Here is a 22758-nt window from a genome sequence, read left to right as displayed (position 1 = left end):
TTTACGTTTGTCAGCAAAGGCTTTTACAGGCCCCTTTAGCAGGAGAAGAAAGAGGTTGGGAGAAGATCAAAGAAGGAATTCCTCCTGGGCCATTGCCTTCGTGAGGCGGGAGCAGAGTCCATGCCGGGTCTGGGGTCCTGGTTCTTGGGGAAGTCCTCAGGGGAGGAGGCCTGGGAGCCCTTGGGCTCTGCAGGGATCCTGCAGGGTCTGGGGATCAGCCACAGCACTCGGCCCCCAGGTCTGGGCTGATGGTGGTGAGCACACCCTTCCAGTTACGCTTTTTTAGGGATAACTTCCTGCTGGAATCACCCCCGAGCCGCCCCGCCCCCGTGTGGTAGTGTACTTCCTGCCCACATCTCCCTGCTCACCTGTCCCCTTCCCTCCTCTCCTCACCTGGCTTTCATCCCACCTCTTTCATTACCTTCATTAAGCATTACTTCTTTCAGCTCTTCCGGGAAGAACACAAGTTCCGCTGTCCTCGGGGATTGCCTTGCTCCCCCAGGGCCTGTCTTCAGGGCAGAGCTGTGGTTCGGTGGGTGCTGAAGAAGAGTGGGATGTCCCCACAGCCACAGCCGCTGCCTGTCTCACCCCGACCTTTATCTACATGCTTGTGCGCACGCACACACACACACACACACACACACACACACACACACACACACACACACACACAGCGAGCTTGCTTAAGCTAAGGAGAGTCAAGTTTACCCTAGTAGCTCTCTGCCAAGAGGAAGGGGAGGGGATTTGAGAAGAGAGGGGAGTTTTGAAGTTGCTTTGTCAGTGACGTATCTGTCAACAATGGTTCTGGGCTGCAAGAGGCTGAAAAGTATAGACCAGCTCACAGCACTCAAGTGAAGTGTTCTAAGAGCCTCCCACAAGCTCCTACTCTGCTTGGCTCATCGTTGCAGCTACTCCTGTCCCGTGGAGTGACGGTGGTGGCAGTGGCCCAGGGCCGCTCTCCTCCGCTGCCCACCCTGGGCCCCTGCTGCAGGCTGACGCTCCCTGTCTCTGCTCCCCAGGTGGAGGTGGAGGTGGAGGGCATGGACAAGGCTGGCAACTTCATCGGCTGGCTGCACATCGACAGCGCCAACCTGTCCGTCCTGCTGGTGGAGCACGCGCTCTCCAAGGTCCACTTCACCGCTGAGCGCAGCTCCTACTACAAGTCCCTGCTGTCTGCTGAGGAGGCCGCCAAGCAGAAGAAAGAGAAGGTAGGCTGTGGAATTGGGCCTGGCCGGGGAGGAGGCGGCTGCCTCTCTCACCCTCCCCTCCACCCCCATGCACCAGCACCGCTGTCTCCATACGACAGACAGAAGCGGTTCTGTCACCCCTCAACTGAGTGACCCCGGTTGGTGTTGGTCTCAGACCCCATGTCAGAAACCACACGCTGAGATGGCCCCGGACCCGCTCTGAGCACTCCCTGTTGGGCCAGCTCTGGTGGCCCTGGAGCAGGAAGCAGCATGGAAGGTGACCTTGGAGCCCCTGGGCCACAGGAGACCGGGAAGCCTTCCCTCCTGCACCCTGCCCTCCGGTGCTCTCAGAGAGGCCGTTGGCCTGCAGCCCACGTCTGAGTTTCCTTCACATTGCCCCGCAGGGAAGCCCATTTTGGAAGCTGCCCCAGGAGATGCATAAAGCTGTTAGGACCCAGATTTACAGCCCATCAGTCTCTGCAGACACTGCATTGAGGAGACAAGGGGGGCGGGTCGGAAAGCAGCTTTTGGAAACAAATGGACGATTAGAGAACCCAGTGGTTTGGGTGATGGGAGTCGGACTCGGCACCCCCCGCCCCCAGCCTGTCGCCACTTACAGCCCAGCACCAATAATGGGGATAAATCAGCTGGCCACCAATGTGTCAGGGCTTCTCTGAGTTTGAGGAGGATTTCATGGGATGGCCATGCTGAGCCATAAATTTGTTCCAGGAATAAACGTTTCTTTCCCCATGGGGCAGCCATCTGGCTTACAACTCGCCTCTCAGAGCCGAGGCCCAGGCACCTGCCACAGGGAGTCAGGGCTTTGGGGCCCGGAAGGCCCCTCGGCCTCGCCCCCACTCCGGCTCTTCCCACCTGTCCTCTGAGAGAGGACACATCACTTCCCCCAGGGGCCCGGTCCGGGACCCCTTCTTGGATCTCTGTGTATGTCTTATTCCCATCCCCTAGAGATTAGGGCAGGTGACCGATCCTACTGGAGGCTGAAGGACCCCGGGGAGAGGTGGCCCCAAAAGCCAAGACAGGTAACAGGGACTGTCCATGCCTTGGAGGAGTGAGCAGGCCACCATGGGGCCCCCAAGGAGATTTCCACCCTTCCTTGTCCCAGTTCTGCTCACATTAAACCCTCTCTGCCTAGACTGATGGGGAGGCAGACAGCCTTGGCTCCAGCCGAGGAGCTTCCTCTTGGAGTTCCTGTTTGTGGCAGCTGAACCTAAGACTGCCACCTCCATGTCCTCTGCTCGCCACATGGAAATGGAGGAGACGTGGTGCTGGGCCTCACGTGCAAAGGCTGAACAAGTTAGCAGCTGGGTGTCAGTGTGGCAGGCACCGGCCTCTAAGGCCCAGATTCTGAAAGCATCTTTGCCCCCCGGCCCTGCTCCTTGGCTACTCAGCACCTGAGCTGAGAAGCTATCTCTTCAGATCTGAGTGATCTTCTACCCTCTGAGAGTAGAGACCCCAGAGGGACCAAGGAGAGGACAGAGAAGGGAATCTGGCCAAAGATGGAGGGTGGTCCCTTGCTTAGGTGCTGAACTGGGCATCACTGTTTACTACGCAGTGGATTTGTCTGAAAGAACCCAAGTCATCATTTCGCGGGTGCCACGTGATGGTGCTGAGGAGTAATTGCTAGTGATTAATTACTTACTCAGGCTGCATGGTTTTATTCCGGTCCAATTAAAGTGCGGCGCACCACCTCAGGGTGGGGGCCTGCCTGCCTCCTGGGTCCCTCTCCTGCACATCTCAGCCTCTTCGAGGATCCCGGGGTGACCCCACATCCTGATGGGGCCGGGACCCAAGAATAGTGTGGGCAGAGCCTTGCAGCGGCCCTCACAGTTAGCTGCACTCAGAGAAGTTGGTGGTCCTCTGGGGGACAGTAAACTATATATCTGAGGTGTCCCCAGGATCCCCAGCCTTGCCCCACTGGTTACCCCATGAGAGCTGCCTTAGCTGTCGAGAGACAGGCACATCTGGGGTTAAAAGATCATCGTGGTACCTATGAGCTGACTGAGGAAAGTAATACGGAGAGATTTTGTGAGACGAGGAGCAAGCAGAAGTCTTAGGTGGGTGTGATTATGTGCGTGTACATTTCTGAGCAGGTCTGTCTGGGGAAACCCCGCAGTGCTGTATTCCCAGCTCTGAGAATTTAGCTGCCTCCCTGCCAGGCCTAATTCCTCCCTGTGCCTTGCAGACGCCTCTCCTCATGAAGAGGCTAGTCAGGCCCTCCCCTTCCTCTGTAGGAGGCTGATGCAGGGCTCCCCTCTCCGCCTCCTTTAGGGATCCTGGGCAGGTCTGAGGACCAAAGAGGGAGCCGCAGAGGGCAGCTGTCTGGACTGTTCTGCCATCACCCCTCCCCTTGTGCCCCAGCAGGGCCCTTGACAGGGCTCTATTGGCCATTGGTTGGCCTTTACTGAGCTTGGCTTCCCCGACGCGGGCTTGAAGGCCTCCACCCCACTGGCCCCATGCCAGCCCCACCTCCGGAGCCTCCTGAGCAGCGATATTAAATAGGATTTAGAAAGGAAAGGCTCCAGCCAGTGGAGCCTCAGTCCACACTGCCCATCGTTTGCCAGGAGGTGCACCCAGGGCTCCCCAGGGAGGAGGGAGGGCCAGGGGCAGGGTGAGGACAGGAGCCTCTACTCCTGACCTGGCCCCGCAATGCAAAAGCGATCTGAGCAGGACAGGAAATGGCGCGACGGAGCAGCGTGTAGCAGAGGAGGGAGGGGCTTCCCTTGCCCACTGCCCACTTGTGTCTGTAGCCAGGGCCATGGAGGGGTCACAGAGGGTGTCTTGCCGATGTGTCTGTCCCCTCCCTGCCCAGGTTCTGCAGGGGGCAACAGAAGCCAGTGTGGGCAAAGCAGGCCCTTGTTCTAAGGGTGGGGACCTGGGCGGCCAAGCCCATCCAGTTGACTGACTGCTTCCCACCAGGAAGCCACACTGACCAGCTTGGGCAGGGACCCCGCACGGCTCCACGACTGAAGGGCCAAGCCCGTCCTGCCTTACAAGTGGAGCTCCTCCATCTGAGGAGGAGCTCTCCCTCTTGTGCCCTTCAGCAACCTCGTGCCTGTGCTCCCCCCCCTGCTGCCCCGGGAGCTGTGGGACACCTGCCTCCTTGTAGGAGAGGGGACTGAGGGCCAACCCGAGGCTTTGTTTACATCATCTGTGACCTCTAGCCCGCTGCCCACCCTGCACCTGCGGGGGAAGATGCTCCACCTCCTCTCTCCCAGGAGGAAACCTGACGCTGTCACCTGAGGCACCTTTACTTGAGGAGTCGTTAGCAGTTTCTGCTCTCAGCCTGTCAGTCTGTTCCCAATTCATCCACACGGAAGAAGAAGCCGGGTGGGGTTAGGATGGGGGCCCACGCAGGAGGCAGTACAGGGACCCTGGCTCTCCAACCCGCTGTGTGCTGGGAAAGGAGGGAGCACGATGGGAGAGGGGAGGGCCGCTGACTTGGTCTGGAGCGGGTAGGGGCACTGAGTGCAGACAGATTGGAGGGTGGTGTGGTGGGAAAAGGGGGCAGAGGACAGACTGCCGGGTCAGGAGGGCCACTGCTGGGGAGGGGGCAGAAGTTTGGGCCCAGCTGATGTCTCTCCCATCCCTCTCCGCCACCCTCTGGCAGTCTCGCCCGGGCTCAGAAAGTCCCTGTTGCTCGTTCCAGTTCTCGGGGCGCTTGCCTCTCCTAGTGGAAGGACACACACTCGTGCCACATTAAAGGCAGGAGCATGGCCTCTGCGGGTGTGGCCCAGAGTGGTTCAGTAATTCCAGCCTTCCTGCCCTTCAGCTGCTTCCTGATGCCCCCCAGGAGTCCGTGTGTCAGCTGCGTGATCATGTGGTCATACTCTGCCACCTCTTGCAAGGGCAGAAAAGGCGACTCAGAGAAGGCATGTGACTTGACAAAAGTCACACAGCAAAGTAAAGGGCAAAATGAAAAGACCAGAGTCCACATCTCCCCACCTACAACTTTCCCCATTGCTCAGTACTCTCTTTTGTGTCCAGAGGCCCAGTCACTGCCAAAATTCCCCTTGAAGAGCTCTAGGGCCAGGCCGCCTGTGTTCAAATCCCGGTTCTGCTACATCTTGCAAGCCTGTGTGCCTCAGTTTCTTCATTTGTAAAAACAGGGGTAACGTTTATACCTTTTCAAACGGTTGCTGTGAGGATTAAATGAGCCAGTACCTGGATAACGTTTAGTGTGGTACCTAGTAAGCATGTAAGGTTTGGGCTAATATTTTATCACCACCCCACTCATTCCTGTGTGTGTGTCTGTGGGACCCCGTGTGTGGTCCAGTCCCCCGTACTCCCCCACCCCCTTTCCAGCACTCAGATGGAGAGCCACCTCCCTCCCCTGCTATGACAGGCCTCACTACTGGGATAATCTCCTGGCCGCAGGATTGGATTTGACGTGCTGTCACCCCGAATCAGCTTCTGAGCCGCTACAGCCCTGACAGTGCAGGGCTAGGGGAGGGAGGGAGAGGGAAGGGTGGAGGGGTGTGGCCCAGCTTCTGAGCCGGGGTCAGAGCAGCCTGCTGGTGGTGAGAAGGGCCCGGGGCTGTCACTTGGAGAGTCTCAGGAGCACCTGTGGCCCTGTGACAGTGGGAGGGCCTGGAGAGTTCAGAGTGACCCCCGCAGGGTGGTATGAGGGAGGGAGATGGGGACCCAGCACCACTCCAGCACCGAGGTTATCACACGCTGGTATGCGTGGGAATGGGAATTGCTGGGGAGACTTTGGTTTTGACTCATTTTCCCTGGGACCCTGAGAGCACATCCTGATTTGGCAGGCTGGGGTGGGACCCAGGCACCTACGTTTTCAATAAGCTTCTGATGCCTGTCAGAGCCGCTGGATGGGAAGTGCTCTTCCCATCCCCACCCAGGGGCAGGAGGGTTCCAGGGGCTCATCCTGTGGTGACATCACCTCCACACTCACTCACCGGGGCAGTGACTCCCCCTGCCCAGAGCCCCTTTCCTGGCACCCTTTCTGACTTCACTTCCTCATGCCCTCCTCCCCTGTGCTGACGGCACACGCAGGTCTGGGCCCGCTATGAGGAGCAGCCCGTGGAGGAGGTGGCGCCCGTGCTGGAGGAGAAGGAGCGCTCGGCCAGCTACAAGCCAGTGTTTGTGACCGAGATCACCGACGACCTGCACTTCTACGTGCAGGATGTGGAGACGGGTGAGCGCACAGGCGCGGCCCCTCGCGGCTGCTGCCATGACCTGGCCCGCCTCAGGGCCCCTCTGTTGAGTGGGAGGGAGGGACACAGCCCAGGGCTTCCGGGGGCCTCCCCGAAATAGCCTGCAGCTGCTGCCCACCTCCCGGGCCCGAGGTCGTTTTATCAACTGCAAGTGAGCCCCGGAGCGGGCGAGGCTGAGCAGGTCCTCTGAGGACTGGTGAGGTAACCAGTTTTGTCTGGGTGGTACTTGGAGACTCTTAGGTAATTGTTTTAGTCCCAGACACCCCTGGCAGGGCCGTGCAGGAGGATTTGTAGCCCTCAACGTGTACCAGGAAGCAACGGACAGATTGGCTCTGTGTGGTCAGGAAGCACAGCCGGCTCAGCTCAGTGCCTCTCCCCCTCAGCTTCCTTCGGAGGGGAGGAGGGGGAGCCTGGGCTCGTCTCTGCTGGGGTTTCTCCTTCTCCAGAGGTTGCCACAGCCCTGAGTGGTAGCCAGTTGCCATGGTAACTGGCGGCACTCTAGGGGAAGTCATCCCCAGAAAGTCTTTCTGAAGGACCCTTCCTCTCCACCGTCTTCCTCTCTCCTACCCTCAAGTGCAGCGCACCGTGGCCAGGGTCCCCTCGGCAGAGACCTCAGGCTTCTGGAGGAGAGAGGGCGGTAGAGCCGGCTCTCACAGCAGCTGCGCTGGGGCCCCTCCAGCCCAGCTTCCCACCTTTACTCCCTTCACTCTCGCCATCCTGACCTCCCTCCTCTCATTGCCACCCTCTGCAGGGAAACGTTTTAGTTGAGGTCAGAGGAAAAAGCTCTCAGAGCCAGCTCTCAGTCCACAGAGCCAGATCCTTACAGGGCGGAGGGGGCTGAAGGTGTCGGTGACAATGGACGCAGCCCCGTAGGTGGCAGGGTGCGGCTCTGCCCACCCTCCCCGGCCTCACCTCCAGGCCCACTCCAGATTGTCAACAGCCTCGCCTCAGCCACCTCCCCTCTAATATTTCCCAGGCAGGTACCTGCTTTTGTGGCAATGTCATTTCACCGGGAAAGGCTGACCATCTCGAGCCCTGGGCTGGCTGTACTTGGGAGGGGAGCAAAGCCAGGGAGGGGCAGAGATGGAAATGATGAGCCTGAAGGATTCAGTTCTCTTGTGGCCGGCCAGCTGTAATCCTGGTGAGAGGGGCCCAGCCATTGCCTTGGGACTGAAGCCGGGAGGGGGCCTCCAGGCTGGGTGGTGTGGAGTTGGGGGGAGTCTGGGTGGTGGCCCAGGTAGGAAGGAGAGCTATTCCTAAGCACAGGAGCCAGCGAGAATGGCCCTTGGAGAGCTTGGGGAAAGGGAACTCAAAGAAGACCCTGCCCAGGGTCCCCCGGCTCCCAGGCAGGCTCCACCTGGCCTCTGGGTCCTGCTGGGTAGACCTGCCTTGAGTAAGAACAGGCCCCGGAGTCTCCAGGAGACAGAGCTTGAGGGCTCAAGGCCTTTGCCCGCGTACTGGCTGTGATCTCAGAGGCTTCCCGTGCCAGCTCTGTACCCTGCCTGCCTGTCTCTGATTGCTCTCGGAAGCCAGGACTGCACTGAGTGGTAGCCAAGGCAGATAATAGGGAGAGAAGGAGAACTTGGGGGAAACCGTGTATTGTTGGAAGATTGGAGGAGCGAGTGAGGTGCTGTGTGGCACGCCACCTGGCTAGGTGTAGGCTCCAGAGAAAACCCTGCCTTCCATCAGATCCGTGAAAACAAACCTCAGCGTACACAGCCTCCCTCTCCTGAAACCTTTTACCCTTCTTGGAGGCAGGGACATCCTCTGGCCCTGTTTCCCTTCTCTTAATTAAAGCCTGCCTTCGGGAAGGATCTGGTGAAATGATGAACACATCGCCATTGGCTCTAAATGACCAACCGGGCTTTGTGTAAGGACTTCCCAGAGGGCTTTGCCTGTTCGCAGAACTGTTGCCTTGGAGCAAAGCAATAACAATAATAATAAAAACAGACCAAGTATGGCAGGACCTTGTCTGTGTAGAGGTAGCTTCTTAGTCCCTGAAATTTTACTGTCTGGGCAAGGAACGCAGGCGCAGGAGAACGGAGGGTTTATTGCCGGGCGGGGGGAGGGCAGCGCCTTCTGAAAAGTCCCTGAAACGTCCTGTGAACACCAGCATCGGGGCCCGAGAGTGTGGACAGGGCGCGCGCCTGCGGGCCCCTCTTCAGCACTGCAGTCATCAGGCACCCTGCACAGCCGGGGCTTTACTGGGTCTCTTGAGAGTAAGCAGAACCGAGTGAGCTATGGTCTGTGCCGTGAAGGAGCTCCCAGTGTAGTGGCAGAAACATAAACCAGACAGGGAATGGGTAAGGCCCACTGTGACAAGCGTACCAACGGCCGTCATGTGTCAGGTCCCTGTAACAGAGTGGCCGGGGGCCCTGAGGATGGGGGGCGAGTCCTTCACCACCACCAGCCGCCCTCACCTCAGAGAGGGAACGGGGAGCAAAGGGCCTGCTGAGAGCTTGAGTCGGGCCCAGAGGGACACAAAGGAGAAGCCACTGGGGGCTGATGCTCAGCAGAGTAGGGGTGAGGGGCCGTGGCAGGAAGGAGCCAGGGGAGGGCACTGAGAAGACCTTGGGGGTTGCCACACCCAGTGAAAAACAGACCAGCAGCGGGGACCGATGACCCAGGGTCCGTGGTTCGGGAAAGACAAGGCAGGGAAGGGGTCTCCCTCCCCCCAAACGAGGAGGGCAGTGAGTTGGCGTGGGAGGGGGGGGACCCAGCCTGGCAGCACTTGGAGGTTCAGTTCAGCGTGTGTCTCACGGGGCGCGTCAGGTCAGAGTGTCCACATTTGAATGGACTGAGACCGGGCCCTGCTGCCAGGATTGTTCCCCACGTTGCCCGGCGCAGATTCTGAGGCCCTTTCCTTGTCCGGGGTCGTATGGGGCCCATCCTTCAGCTCCACTTTTGCCCCCAGGAGACGTTGCCGAGAGTGGCTGCTGTCCGTCACCGCCTCTGTCGCCCAGGCCAGGGCCCGCCCTGGTAGGAATGGAGAAGGCTGGTTGGCCTTGGCCTTGTTTAGTGTCCACTCATTTTCTCTACCTCCTAAACCAGAGCCCAGGAACATTCCCTAGGGCGTCTCTGGCCATGGCCAGTAGATTGGAGAGCCGAGACTGGAAGACTGGGTGCCTCTAAGGCCTGAAGTGTCAGCAAGATACTGTGAAACCTCCTCGACCAGGGACCAAAGAGGACTTGCCTGTGGGACGGGGGCAAGCCAGTGCCACGGGCACCCTACAGCATTCCACATCCTGCCCACTCCCCAGCCCCATCTAGAGGTGATACTCCAAGGCACATGGCACCCAGGTCTCACTCCCTGTACCTCCCCACAGGCACCCAGTTGGAGAAGCTGATGGAGAACATGCGCAATGACATCTCCAGCCACCCTCCCGTCGAGGGCTCCTATGCCCCCCGCCGGGGCGAATTCTGCATTGCCAAATTTGTAGACGGAGAATGGTAGGCCACCTGGACCCGAGCAAGGCGAAGAGTCTAAAGTAGGAGCAGCAACAGCTCTGTCCCCAGGGCCCAGGCCTGCAGAGCCACTAGCCAGACTTCAGGCATTTGCCGTAGTGGCCGCTTTCCACTGGCTGCCTGTTCTCCACCTTGGCCGCTCCCCGGAGTGGCCCTCTTTGTTGCCCACAGCCTGTTTGCGGCCTGCGCTTTAACCCGTGGTTTTTCTGCAGTCAGCCTCTGGCATAAAGAAGTGTCCCTCCTTCTCTCTCCTGGCCTACTCCTTTGGGGGAGCCCTGGCTGGCTGGAGCTCTCCAACACCCCCCTCACCCCACGCAGGAAAAATGACGTCAGGGCGGGGCTAGGGGGTGGGGTGAGGGTGGAGGCTGGTGCTCAGTGAGCCCGGACCAGCGGCCACCCTCCACCCCAGCTGCCTGGGACGTGAGCGGCAGCGCTCACAGGCTGCAAGAAGGTCACTTATGTCTGCTCTACCAAGCGTGCGGCCCATGGCCTTCCCGGGGTGACGAGGTGATGTGGATGCGTTCCCTGCTCTGGCCTCCCAGGCAGACCTGCTGGCTAGTTACAGCCGCTGTTCAGTGTGCTGCGTTTAAACAGCAGGCGTCAACCTAGTCATTAGTCTTGTCGCTTTATGCCCCAAGGACACGTTAATCCGCTCCACACGCTGCCCTCTGCCTCCTCTGCTCCCAGCTATGCTCTGATTCCATTAAATGGTGGCCACAGCACCCGAGCTGTGGAGTCCGAGAACTGCCCTTTGTGGCATCCATGGGTGTTCACTCTGAGCCCTGGGCAGGGAAATGCTGTAGCCCCTGCCCTGCCATCGCTGGCGCTCCAGGGAGACCAGCCTCCTCAGGGCTGTCCCTTGAGTTCTGCCCGTGATGCCATTGCAGGTACCGCGCCCGAGTGGAGAAAGTCGAGTCTCCTGCCAAAGTACACGTCTTCTACATCGACTACGGCAACGTGAGTGTGGGGGCCAGGAGGTGGACGAGTGCGCAAGGGAGGGGCCCCAAGTGCCGCCAGGGACCCTTCAACACAGGCCCCTAGGTCAAGTCCATCTGCTCTCTCCAAGGTCCCTCTGAGCTTTAGACTCCCTCCCTCCCTCCCTGACAGAATGGTGAGTGTGTGGGCCTCTCTACTGTTCCTCTAACAGGCCCGGACCCCTGAGTGACTGGGCAAAACTGGCATCTCTGGTCCGAGGCCTGTGAGCACTGAGTGGTCCTCTGTCCAGGCCCCAGCCCCGGTTCCTCTTCTGCCCAGCGTCTCTGAAGAGTGGGTTCCCAAGGCCCCTGGTCCACGTGCTCAGCTGGGTCCTTGTGTGCTGCTCCCCAGCACATCCCAAACCCAGGCTTGCTGGGAAGGGGCTGGTACCCCTGGGAGAAATGCCCCTTGGGCTGGGCCTGGGAGTGTCCCAGCAGTAAGCAGGAGAGAACGCTGTCGTTCAGAGCCGTGCCGCCCCCGAGGACTAGTGTGGAAGGGCCGTTAATAGAAAGCCCAGGGCTGGGCCACGCTCCCCCCTTACCACCCGGGAATACACAGAGGAGGGGGTCTTGCCAGGCTGGGGTTGCCCCACACACCTGAGCCAGAACCACTAGCAGGCGGGGTGCTGCCTGGACCCTCGTCTTGGAGCGCCCTTCCAGCCAGGGCCCCCCGCTCCCCCAGCCTGTGGGAAAGGGGTCAGGGAGCCCATGTCACAGAGGAAAGGTACTGGGGAAAAGTGGAGACAGTGATTAGAGTTGAGCTACCAGGTTGGGTATGCAGTAGGAGCCACCAGGTGTGCCACGACCAGGCCCAGCTTCCCACCTCCCAGCCTTCGCAGACTGGGCAGGTCTGTGTATGTGGCTACTTGGAAACGAGCCCTGGGGGATGGGGTGGGGGATGGAGGCGCTGAGTTAGAATCCCTAGGGGCCTGGCCATGCGAGTTGTCCCCCGAGAGCAAGGGAGCTCCGAGTGTGTGATGCTGTGGCCTGGTGTGTCCTCTGCAGAGAGAGATCCTGCCGTCCTCCCGCTTGGGCACCCTGCCACCTGCCTTCAGCACTCGCGTGCTGCCAGCTCAAGCCACGGAGTATGCCTTCGCCTTCATCCAGGTGCCCCAAGACGTGAGTCTCCACGCCTTCCTTCCCCAGCGGGGACTGTGCCATGACGCTCAGACACTGCTGCAGTCCCAGCACGTATCTGCACGAAGGAAACCCAGCCCCATCCCGGATCCCACCCCTCCCTCACCCTGGCCCCCTCTCACGGGGCTGAGCCCCCGGCATGTCCCTGGTTAGTGGCCACTGTCTCTAGCTTCTTGGGCTCTCGGCTGCAGTGGTCTCCCAGCACTCCTTCCAGGCTCAGACGATGCCGCCAGAAGTAACTGCCCCCAAACAGCTCTGACCATGTCACACCTCTGCCGGAAATCCTCCACTGAGGTCCCACTGGCTGATGGGAGGAGTAGAAACAATGGTGATGGTCTGTTAGTCACGGGAGAGAGGGGTGTGGCCAAGGAGGTTGAGGGAAGGTGGCGTCAGAGCCTCTGAGCTGGCTCTTGAGAAACGGGGGGCCTGGTGGGCCAGGGCACGTTGGGCGAAGACTGGTCCAGCAGCCGCAGCCGGGTGTTGGGGGCCCTGCGGGCAGCAGCAGGAGATGTCGGGCCCTGTCTGCCTGGGCAGGGAGGTTATTCTTCGTGTTGTAGGCGGAAGGGGCTGTGGGAAAGGGAACCCTCCACGTCCAGAGCCTGTTTCCTCCCCGGCTGGGGTCTGAGCGGGGAGTGAGGTGATGCTGGCCCGTGCTGGGCAGACTTCCTTGAAGTCCGTGAACAGGACCTGGGGCCCTCACGGCTCGTGGCTGGCGCTCGCCTCTCACGCTGACCGGGGTGTGTCCCTGCCGCAGGAGGATGCTCGAACAGACGCCGTGGACAGCGTGGTGCGGGACATCCAGAACACGCAGTGCCTGCTCAACGTGGAGCACCTGAGCGCCGGCTGTCCCCACGTCACCTTGCAGTTTGCCGACTCCAAGGGGGACGTGGGGCTGGGCTTGGTGAAGGAGGGATTGGTCATGGTGGAGGTGCGCAAGGAGAAACAGTTCCAGAAGGTGGTACGTGCTGCGGATGCGGGGTGTCCCTCGCACCTCCCACCGCTGTCATGGGGGCACTGGGAGGGGACTGCACCGGGAGCCAGAGGGGGAGTGGGGCACCCACCGTCTTGCTGCTCCTGTTGGGGAAAGATAATGGATTTGGGTTTGTTGGGGTTTAAAATTTTAAAAGCTAATTACATCCCAAATTAATTGGCTGCTGGTTTGGCTGAAAACACAGCTGCAAACTGGAGCGGAAAGTTTGCCTTTGCCTGCACCCCCGGTGACAGGCTAGGAAGCTCTGCCAGGGGTGGCATGGAGAAGGTCACAGCCTGTTGTGCTGTCTCCCGTCCTCACCTGCTCCTCTCCCAGTCCATAACCAGCTCCCAGCACTCAGCGCCACTCTGCCACGACACCCCTCCAGCCTGTTTGGAGAGGCGCAGGGCTTAGAGCTGGGCCTGAGCCCTGCCTCCCTCGCTCATGAGACATCTGGCCCTAGAGATCAGCCTTTGGAGTCTCCCATTCATGACTTGAGGAGAGCACAGCCAGCCCGGCTGCTCGATAGGGTGGGCCACGAGGATCGGGGGCTGACGCCTGGGAAACCTTCGTGCACTGCTCATTTGTTGATCACGAGGACCAGGCCTCTCCCGCTCTGCCCCGTTCCCATCCCAGTTTCCCCTAGCCTCATCCCCATGACACGCCAGCCTCGAGGGACGGGCCAGGCCGGTGGGAAGCTCGTGCCCTTCTGCAGCGCCCAGCTCCCCCGCACTCCTGAGTGGAGGGACACGAGCGGCAGGGTTGAATCCAGTGTTCTTCTCTATCCACTGTGGCCTCGCTTCCCCTTCTCCCCCGTCTTTTGCCTTTCCTCTCTCCCCACATAATGATTGGTGGTTTGTGGATCCATGGCTCTGGTTCTGCAAGTTGATTAACTCATTTGGAACAAGACCTCAGTGTGAGTCACTTCTGTACCTCATCTGGACAGGAGGGGCCTGACCCTAGTCTTCCCCCCAGTTTCCTAGGTCACTCCTAGGAGTTAGCTTAAGTTTCCCTATAAAATTGGAGCTCTCAGTGTCCGCCATATGAAGCTACCCATAACGTCGCTGGTGTCTAGAAACACCTAATGTGTTCATTCATTCACTTACTCATTCTTTCAATAAATGTTTACTGAGGACCGACAGATCTCAGTGAACAAGAGACAATGTTCCATGGAGCTTACATTCAAGCATGAGGAGACAAAAAAGAAAATAAACATAATAAGTCAACAAAATTAAATGTTAGACGATAAGTGCGATGGAAAAAGGGAAAGTAGAAGTAAAGAAAGGGTCTCAGGAGTATGTCGGAGGGAGTGGTGGTGATTTTAAATGGGGTCATTTGAGGCCTCCTTAAGAAGGCGATACTTGACCAAAGACGTGAAGGGGCAGGATAGGTAGCCAGGTGGACAGGAAGGGGAAGCGTGTTTCAGACGGGTGAAACAGCTAGGAGACTGTGACTCTGCACTTGGATTTTACGTGGAGGGACCCGATGAGCAGGGGAGTGACGTGACCTGGGCCTCACCCTGACCACCCCTTTGTCCTCTTGTCCCGCCAGATCACAGAATACCTGAACGCCCAGGAGTCAGCCAAGAGCGCCAGGGTGAGTTTTTGCCTCAGGAGCCCCAGAGGGTGCTGAGAGAGGGGCTTGGCCGTTTGGGTCCCAGCAGGTCCCACCTCCCTGAAGAGCCATTTTCTGTTTCCTCTCAGCTGAACCTGTGGCGCTACGGAGACTTCCGAGCCGATGACGCAGATGAGTTTGGCTACAGCCGCTAAGGAGGGAATCGGGTCTGGCCCCCATCACCGCTCATGCCAGTACCTCTTCCTCTGCCGGGAGGGGGTTTTCAGCTCCAGACCTCAAATGGGGGGCATAGATTGGGTCCAGCTTTGCTTCAGTGTATGGGAATGTCTTGTAGGGTGGCATCTGGGCTGGGGACGGGGGGTGGGGGAGCCCAAGGCTTTCAGGGGACAGGCCACTGTCTTCTGCGAGGACAGGCACTGCCAGCCGCTGTCTCTCCCAGCTGATTTTGTTTCTCTTTAGGGGTTTGTTTTCTAAAACTTGTTCTCAGATCAGGAAGAAACATGAAAGACTTTGTCCTATGGAGGGCATGATCCTGGCACCCAAGGCCAGCTGGCACTCCACTTCTATCCCAGACTCCCCTTTTCCCCAGCTCTCTGTTCAGCTGTTGATTATGTGATTTCTCTGATACGTCCATTCTCAAATGCCAGCGTGTCCACGTCTGCCCCTTTGCCAGCCCTCCCCATTTCTGTATTTAAAGCTTTTGAGGCCCAATAAAATAGTACATGCTGTCTGCAGCCCTTATTGATCATGGTGGTGGCCAGAGCCCAGGGTTTCGTCAGCCCCAGGCAGCAGGAGACCTGGGCACTTGAATGACCCCTGAGGTCTAGTCCATATGCCTGGCCACACCCCCTAGAAACATAGCCAGTCGTGGGAAGCAGGGCAGGCCTTCAGAGCTCCAAGCAACTCCTGGGGCCTGGTGGGCATACCTGACACCATGGCCATCATGCAGAAGGCTGGGGATCTTCTCTTTTGACTCATCTGCACGTGGCTGCCCTCAAGAACCTTAGCAGCTTGGCAAGCAGTGCCCAGGACACTCCATGCAGGAAAGGCCAGGCTCGGCCCCGCCAGGCCCAGGCGGGAAGTTGCTGGGCCTGTCCTTTGGCAGGACCCACCAGAGCCCCCACAGGGGGCCAGAAGGGACTTGCCGAGGGACATGAGGGGATTCCCCTCTTCCTGCTGTAGCAGAAGGAAAGGCTAATGCCGGAAAGGCTAATGCCAGATAGGCTGGCACAGCACGTGTTAAGGTCAGTGGCCCCCAGTCCCTGCCCAGCTCCCTCCAGCGTGTGTCCACTGGAGAATTGAGCTGGAGGATGAGGGCTCCGAGAGGGGTCTGGGCAGCAGGCTGAGGAGAGCTCGTCTCCCCAGGTTAGCTCTGGGTCTGTTTGACTTGACAAGGTGTCTCCCAAGTCCTGCAGGTGGAGCTGGCCATGGAGCTCAGAAACCCCAGGCTACCCCTAGCCCCTGAGGGGGGAGCCCTGAGAGCGGCCACCGTGGTGTGTGCAGTGAGGGGCCTGCATGCTTCTCAGGGCACGAAAGCAGGTGTACGCGTGTTGGGGGCTCACCACTCCAGCAGCTGCAGTGTCCAGGGGACCTGCCCTTTCTCCCAAACCCCAGGGCCCCACCCTTGTGGCTCTGACCTTCCCAGGCACATACTCTGGTGTCAAACGGTGGCCCGTCTTCTTGGCAGCCCCGCTTCCCCCCCACCCCACATTCTGATCTGGGGTGATGCTCCAAGCTGCCATGTAAGATTGGTCCTTTGGTCAAGTCTTTGGGGAAAGTCAGTGGAGGTGATGGGGCCTGGCTGGCCAGCTCTCATTCCTAAACGAGGTCCTGGGTCCCAGAAAATTCTGGCTCCTGGCAGCTTTGCCCCACACCCACTCATTCGGGCCCAGGGGTCACGTGGGGTTCTATCCAGGACTCCTGACTTCCTATGCTCCTTCCTTCCTGTCTTCCTATACTCCTGGAGCAGGGCAGGCCTTCAGAGCTCCAAACAACTCCTGGGGCCTAGTGGGTGTACCTGGCACCATGGCCATCATGCAGAAGGCTGGGGATCTTCTTTTTTTGACTCATCTGCACATGGCTCCCCTCAGGAACCGCTGGGTTGGTCAGAACGAGTGTTTATGCTCCTCGAATCAGAACCCCTTTATGGTCCAGTAAACTGTTTTCCGTGACTCCGTACAGCCCCTGTGCGGCCCGAGAAGTCCGCAGGAATGGGTGTGAGCCTCTCCATCTGTCTCCACTCCCAGAGAAGCTGTTCTGCCCCCGCAGGCAGGCCCACTCCCACCATGGTCTCTCATTTCATTTTTCTGCATCGTGGAGGCTGGTCATGGAAAAGAAAATGCCCATTTCACCCATTTCTCTACCTCCTGGTAGGGCCCAGAGGTAGGTCGGTGTGTATTCACCTGAACGCAATTGGCAGAGGGGCGAGATGCCAGCTCACTCTTTTGTAAAAGGGTCTGAAGTCATCTCACTGTCTTAACAGTTGCCTTGGTTACATCTGTGCCCAAGGATAAACCCTTCATGGTTCTCCAATTGAAATGATGCCTGAACCTTTCTCCAAGGCTGATTTAGACAAAGGTCAGAATACTCACCAGGCCAGAAGGCCCTGCTGCTGCTGTTTTTGGCCCCAGCTCAGTGACATCGGTTGAGTTGCTGAGGTCTGTCCTGGGCAGGGCTGGGACCAGGGTGAGGCGAGCCAGGCGCCCAGGGTACCGAAGTTGAGGAGGCACTCAAGAGCGTGCAGGTGCATCGGCGTATTTTATTTTCATCCCCAGTTGAGGCCAGTCAGCGTCAGCACTTGCACAAGTACCACCAAAAAAAAAAAAAAAAAAAAGCCTCCAAAGGTCCTTCTCCCGCTACAGTTGCAAAACATGGCTGTTGGTGTCAGGATCATAAGCTCTGCCTTCCCATCCACCTTTCCAGTTGAACAGCAGAATCTTTTGAGCACCTATCATTCATCCATCCACCCACCAAACACGGATTAAGACCCAGCAGCACCGGCACAGCGATGGGTCTAGTGAGTGCCAAGACAACCTCCACAGGCTCGGGGGCGTGGCAATCTAGGTGCGGAGGAGGAACCAGATGCTGAAACACCCATAACAAGCCACAGTAGTGGCAGCGCACGAGGGCCAGGCCCTCACCTGGTGGCTGGGGAGGCATCACAGAGGAGGAGGGCCGAGTTGGGCTAATGGATGGCAGGAGAGCAGCATTGCTAATCTGGGCAGGCTCTGGAAGTTTTCTAGTCTCTGAGGGCTGATGCTGCAGACTCTAGGGTTTAGCCTAGCCACTAGGGAGAAGTACTGCTGCCCGAGACCCTCCCCAGTGACTCACCTCCCTCCTCCCGGCTAGTGGGCAGGACCAGTAGGGAAGGCAGGCAGTGGAGGGAAGGGTTCGCAAGGCTGCCTCCACTTTATTTATTGGTTTGATTATTTCTCCATCCCAGGGAGAGAGTCAGTGGACCCCTTTTCTTGCTTTAGCCCGTGATGGGGAGCAGGGAGGGGCTGGAGAACTGGTGCCTCGCGAGCGGTTACTGATGCCCTAATTGCAAGAGGATGCTCATTTAATTTGAACCTAATTACAGTGCGCTGCCCTGCGTGGCATGTGTTTTAATAATTAACGCCCTTCAGTTGCGTAGGAGGGTAATAATATTTACACTGGGTTGGCCGGCAGCCTGGGGAGGCGGGCCAGGGGCCCATACGCCACCCTTCCCCCAGACAGCTTAGCTGCTAGCAGGTGGGGAAGGTGGCACGTGAGTCTTGGTTGGCTAGTATCTCGTCAGCCTTCCCAGGGAACATGCGTGGGCCTCGTTTCCAGCCGCTTCCTTGACCCATCAGGCCGCTCCGCTCTACGGGGCACCAGGCCGGAAGTCTGAGATACATCGCAGCCAGCCCCTCCCCTGCCCCTCACTGTGCCACCTCTGCCTGCCCGGGCCCATCCTAGGGAAGGGATTGTTCAGGGGGAAGGAAGGAGAGCTGCTTGGTTTTCCCTCTCTTTTTATTGGTAACACTTGTAAGGAAATATACATTCAGAAAGGTGCACAAATTGTAACTCTGCAGCTCAGGTTTTCACAAAGTGAACGTAGCCATGTAAACACACAAAACCTAGAACATCACCAGCCCCTCATAAGCTTGCTCCTCAGTCACTATCGCCCCCAAAGGCAAGTCCTGTTTTATCCCAGTGGATGAATTTCACCTGTTTTGTTGCATTTTGGGTTTTGTTTTTTGGGTTTGCCTGGGTTTGAGTTTTACGTAAGTGGAGTCGTGCAGTATGTATCCTCAACGTGCCTGCCTTCTCTCGCCCGGCTGGTCTGGGAGGTTCGTCCCGTCTACGTTAGCCTTAGTGTGTGCGTTCTCATCTCTGTGCGCTCCGCTGTGTGAAGGTACTTCTCTTTGGTGGCTGTGAAGAACTGAGATGCTCAGCAATCTTGCCAGAGCCATGCCAGCCCCTAAAGGGGAGACCTGCTCGTCCTAATTATACAGCTGGGGCACAGGAGGTGACACATTTTGAGAAGGTGTAGCGAGATGACAGGGCAGGGCAGTTCCACCCACCACAAACCCAGAACAGTGTGGTTGCCAGCGTGTCTCCCATACCCGGCCTTTCAGAGCTCTCAGCGGTGGGGAAAGGGTCTATTAGCAAGTTCTAGACGCCAAGCAGAAAAACCAGGGGTTTAAGAGATGGTCACAGGGGACTTCAGTGTCTCTACCCAGACGTCTCGCAAAGTCACTCCTTCTCTAAGTGTGGCTGGCAGACCAGCTACCTCAGAATCACCTGGGGTGCTTGTTAAAAACAGCTTCCAAGAATAGTGCCAGGACTATATTGGGAATGGGGGCGGGGTGAGTGAGCTCAAGCCTCATCTCTCATCACAGGAAGACAATGGGTAATGTTTGAAGTTGATAAAACAAGAACTGGCCTATTGTTTAACAATAAGGTGGTAACCACCAAAAGATCTAAAATAGATGATTAGAAGCGGTTGCCTGTAGGTAGCACAACTGAGGGTGGGGAGTGTATCTTATAAATCCCTGTGTACTGTTTTTTCACCACAGACAAGCATTTCTCATTATCTTTTTTTAATTCACTCTCAGGTAAATATACATGTATCACTTCCCACTCCAAGACCTCAGTTCCTGTGGGCCAGGGCCTGGCAGTCTGCACTTTTGACAAGCTTCCTAGGTGATTCTGATGACTTCTCAAGTTCAAGAATTGGCTATCACTGTCCAAAGTTATTTTGCAGCATGAGGAAGGAGACAGTAACTCGCCCAAGGTCACCCAGTTTATTAATGGCAGGCCCAGAAATAGAAAACAGGTCCCCAGGCCTGTGATTTTTCTCTACATCATTAGTATTCACCTTGGTGGGTACCCGTCTCAGTGGGCCTGGCCGATAGAGACCCAGAGGCGAGCTGGGGACCTGGCTCAGTTGAGGGAGGCCAGGGGACCCCTCCTGTCACGGGCGCAGAGCGCGTGTAACTGCAGCGGGCTTACAACACCCACGGTTTGTGCAGAGCTGCTGCTCGCGCTGCCCTGCCAGCAGCAGTGCCTGAGATGTTTTCTCAGAAGGGGAGCCACCCAGAGCCCCCTGAACATTCAGGCCTTCAGCATCTACTGAGCGCCTACCAGTTGCAGGCACTGTTCTGAGGGCTGGGATACAAAGAGGACTAAGCCCTAGCCTCGTGGGGCTTACAGTCTATGAGGACGGTAGGTACTGGTGATAGAGAAGCCTCGTTAACTTCATGGAAGTAGACAGAGGTCTATACAGATGCTGTGGTGGTCGCTTGTCAAGTTGACGGAGTGCACGCCCCGTGCGCTAGCAGTTCCTGCCGGGTCTGTGGCCGAGGGCCGCCTGCACCGTAAGAACCCGCACCAGGAGTCGTGCAAGAGTGGTCGACGCAGTTTTGTTCCTACTTCAAATCACTGGCACAACAGACACCACAAGCATATCCACACGATGAAAATGAATGAATGAATTGTGGTAACAGAACAACACGGGTAAATTTTGGAAACTAAAGCAAGCGCATCTCAGAGGACTTCGTACCATATGATGCCATTATTCTAAAGTTCAGAATCAAGTAATACGTTGCCTACACGTATGTGTATGTCGAGCGATCATAAGATTTATGGGATGTCTTTGAGAATGTGAAGGGACACTTAACGCCTTACATTTGGACCACAAATGTAAACTGGCACTTCTTTGAGCAAACTGGTACACGTTGACGCCTTTGATGTATGTAATAAAATACAAAACCAAAACAAAGGGATGATAAACACAGAAGTCTGGATGGTGGTCACCTCCAGAGGGAGCAGGAAACCCTTTGGGGGTGGGGTAAGGAAGGATGTCAGTTACTGGGAATGTCCCGGGACTCAGTCTGGGAGGTGGGTTTATAGATGTTTATTAGTAAGGTGGCATGGGAGCTCAAAGGAGAGAAAGTGAATTTTTCCTGGGAGTTAAGTGGAGTTATGGTCAGAGAAACCTAAAAAAGGAGCACTTCACTCTGCCAGGGAAGGTTTCAAGGACAAAGTGACAGCTTCTGCAGTTTACCAGGTAGAGAGTGGGTCTAGGTAAGGGAACACACTGAGTGAAACCCTCCCCTGGCTGGGGAGGCTGCGTGCCAGGTTCCAGGGTTGTGTGTGCGGCCACAGAACCAAAGACCAAAGCTCAGGCCCGCCCTTGCCAGCCCTGGGCACTGACCAGTAAGGCCCCACCACCCCCTAGGAAAAAGCGTAAGACATCTGACTTCAGAGTCCCTGGATAACTTCAAGGTGAGGTAAAACTTAGAGTAAGGTGCACAGATTGTAAGTGTACAGCTCCTGGATGTTTACACGTCTATACATCCCTGAAACCATCACTCAAACTAGAAGGTCAGCATACCAGAACGTTCCCTAGGCCCCTGCCACCCAAGATGATGACAGTTTTTACCTCTGTCCCCATAGCTTTGGCTATTCTTGGTGCCAGGGTCTTTTAAAAGACTGGTTTTTTGGCACACAGTCTTTTTGCCAGAGCACCGAAGCTCGGGGCTTGAGTCGACACTGGGCGGAATCCGAGCTTCAGAGCCCAGCCACGGCTGCTTCAGGACCTTGGACAAGGCCCCAGCGGGAGGCCCCTGTTCCCACTGCAGGAGGGCTTTGCTGCCAGGGTGGCAGCAGATTCATCATCCCAGCTTGACGCATTCATTATTCTAGGCCCTGGGCCCAGCCGCTGTGCCATGGGAGCGAGTGACATTGAGGCAGTTCAGCGAGCAGTCAGCCTCAATCCATAGAGTCATCTGGGTGCCCGGGGCCTAGGGAGCCACCACCCCCTCTACCCTGGGGCAGGTCTCCTGTCTCCACCTGAGTGTTGGTCCAGGCCAAGTGAGTGCCCGGGGACAGAGCCCGTGTTCTCAGTTGTCTGCATGGAAGGAGAGGCCAGAGCTGTGGTGAGTCTAAGCGGTACCCTGCTGGGCTCTGCGACGTAGTCACAGGCACGGCTCACCTGTGGTCAGGAGTGTCTCTTAGCCTCAGAGGCTTCACAGTAGAGGAAAGGGCAGGCTGCACAGCGGTCCTCCCTCGCGTCCGCCGCAGGCACCCGCCCTGCCTGTGTCAGCCCCTCAGGCTGCCCTCTCTCCAGCCTGTCCTGCAGCGGATGTTTCAGAGTTTGGGTTTCAAACTTCTTGCGGAGCCTTAGGCTCAGGAAGCTAATTAACCTCTCTGATGCTGTTTCCTCATCTGTAAACTGAAGGTAAAAACGTAAACGTTTCTGCATTTATAGTTGCTATCCGATTTCAATGAGAGATTTGTACAGCCCTTTGTGCAGACCCCGAAACAGACCAGTGTTTCGTGATGCCCGCTGATACAGGGAGGCACAGCGTCGGCAGCCTGCCTGTGCCTGGGTAGCCAGTGCCCGACGAAGGTGGGAGTCTGTTTGGGTGAAAGGAATTCGTGATGACGCTACAAAATCCATGCACGTAAAGGCCTCCTGCTCGTGAGAGCCTTGTGGGGTTCAGGCCAGATGGGACCCAGAGGTGTCAGAGGAGGGGTAGGGAGCTGAGGTCACTCGGCTGAGTCCCTGAATCTCCAGTTTGCAGAGTGGTGGGAGGTGGGAGTCACGTACACTCGGGACAGTTGCCTGTGTGAGCGAGACAGGTCTGGGGCTGGGTTTCACCCCCCAGCTATGAACATCTGGGGGGGGGAGATTTACAGAGGGGTCTCCACAGGGGCAGCAGTGCACCCACTCTGGGCAGTGCAGTGGGAGGGCGGGAGCAGTGGGCGTCACTGGGAACTGGCCTGGC

At 57.6% G+C, this 22758-nt stretch overlaps 1 protein-coding gene across 1 annotated transcript in view; it reads left to right on the top strand.

The window, feature by feature from the left end:
* The window catches only part of SND1 (staphylococcal nuclease and tudor domain containing 1), a 413476-nt gene extending 398237 nt beyond the window's left edge, over positions 1–15239 (top strand). The window contains exons 17-24 of the mRNA XM_024762838.1: positions 1020–1208; positions 6219–6360; positions 9706–9829; positions 10732–10801; positions 11824–11937; positions 12710–12913; positions 14477–14521; positions 14629–15239. Coding sequence (XP_024618606.1) covers positions 1020–1208; positions 6219–6360; positions 9706–9829; positions 10732–10801; positions 11824–11937; positions 12710–12913; positions 14477–14521; positions 14629–14694 — 954 coding nt within the window. The 3' untranslated portion in view covers positions 14695–15239. The remainder of the gene's footprint in view (positions 1–1019; positions 1209–6218; positions 6361–9705; positions 9830–10731; positions 10802–11823; positions 11938–12709; positions 12914–14476; positions 14522–14628) is intronic.
* The last annotated feature ends 7519 nt before the right edge of the window (positions 15240–22758 follow it).

This window comes from Neophocaena asiaeorientalis, unplaced genomic scaffold (assembly GCF_003031525.2).
Source record: "Neophocaena asiaeorientalis asiaeorientalis breed wild unplaced genomic scaffold, Neophocaena_asiaeorientalis_V1.1 scaffold681, whole genome shotgun sequence".
NCBI lineage: Eukaryota > Metazoa > Chordata > Mammalia > Artiodactyla > Phocoenidae > Neophocaena > Neophocaena asiaeorientalis.
This window is presented reverse-complemented; position numbering and strand designations above follow the sequence as displayed.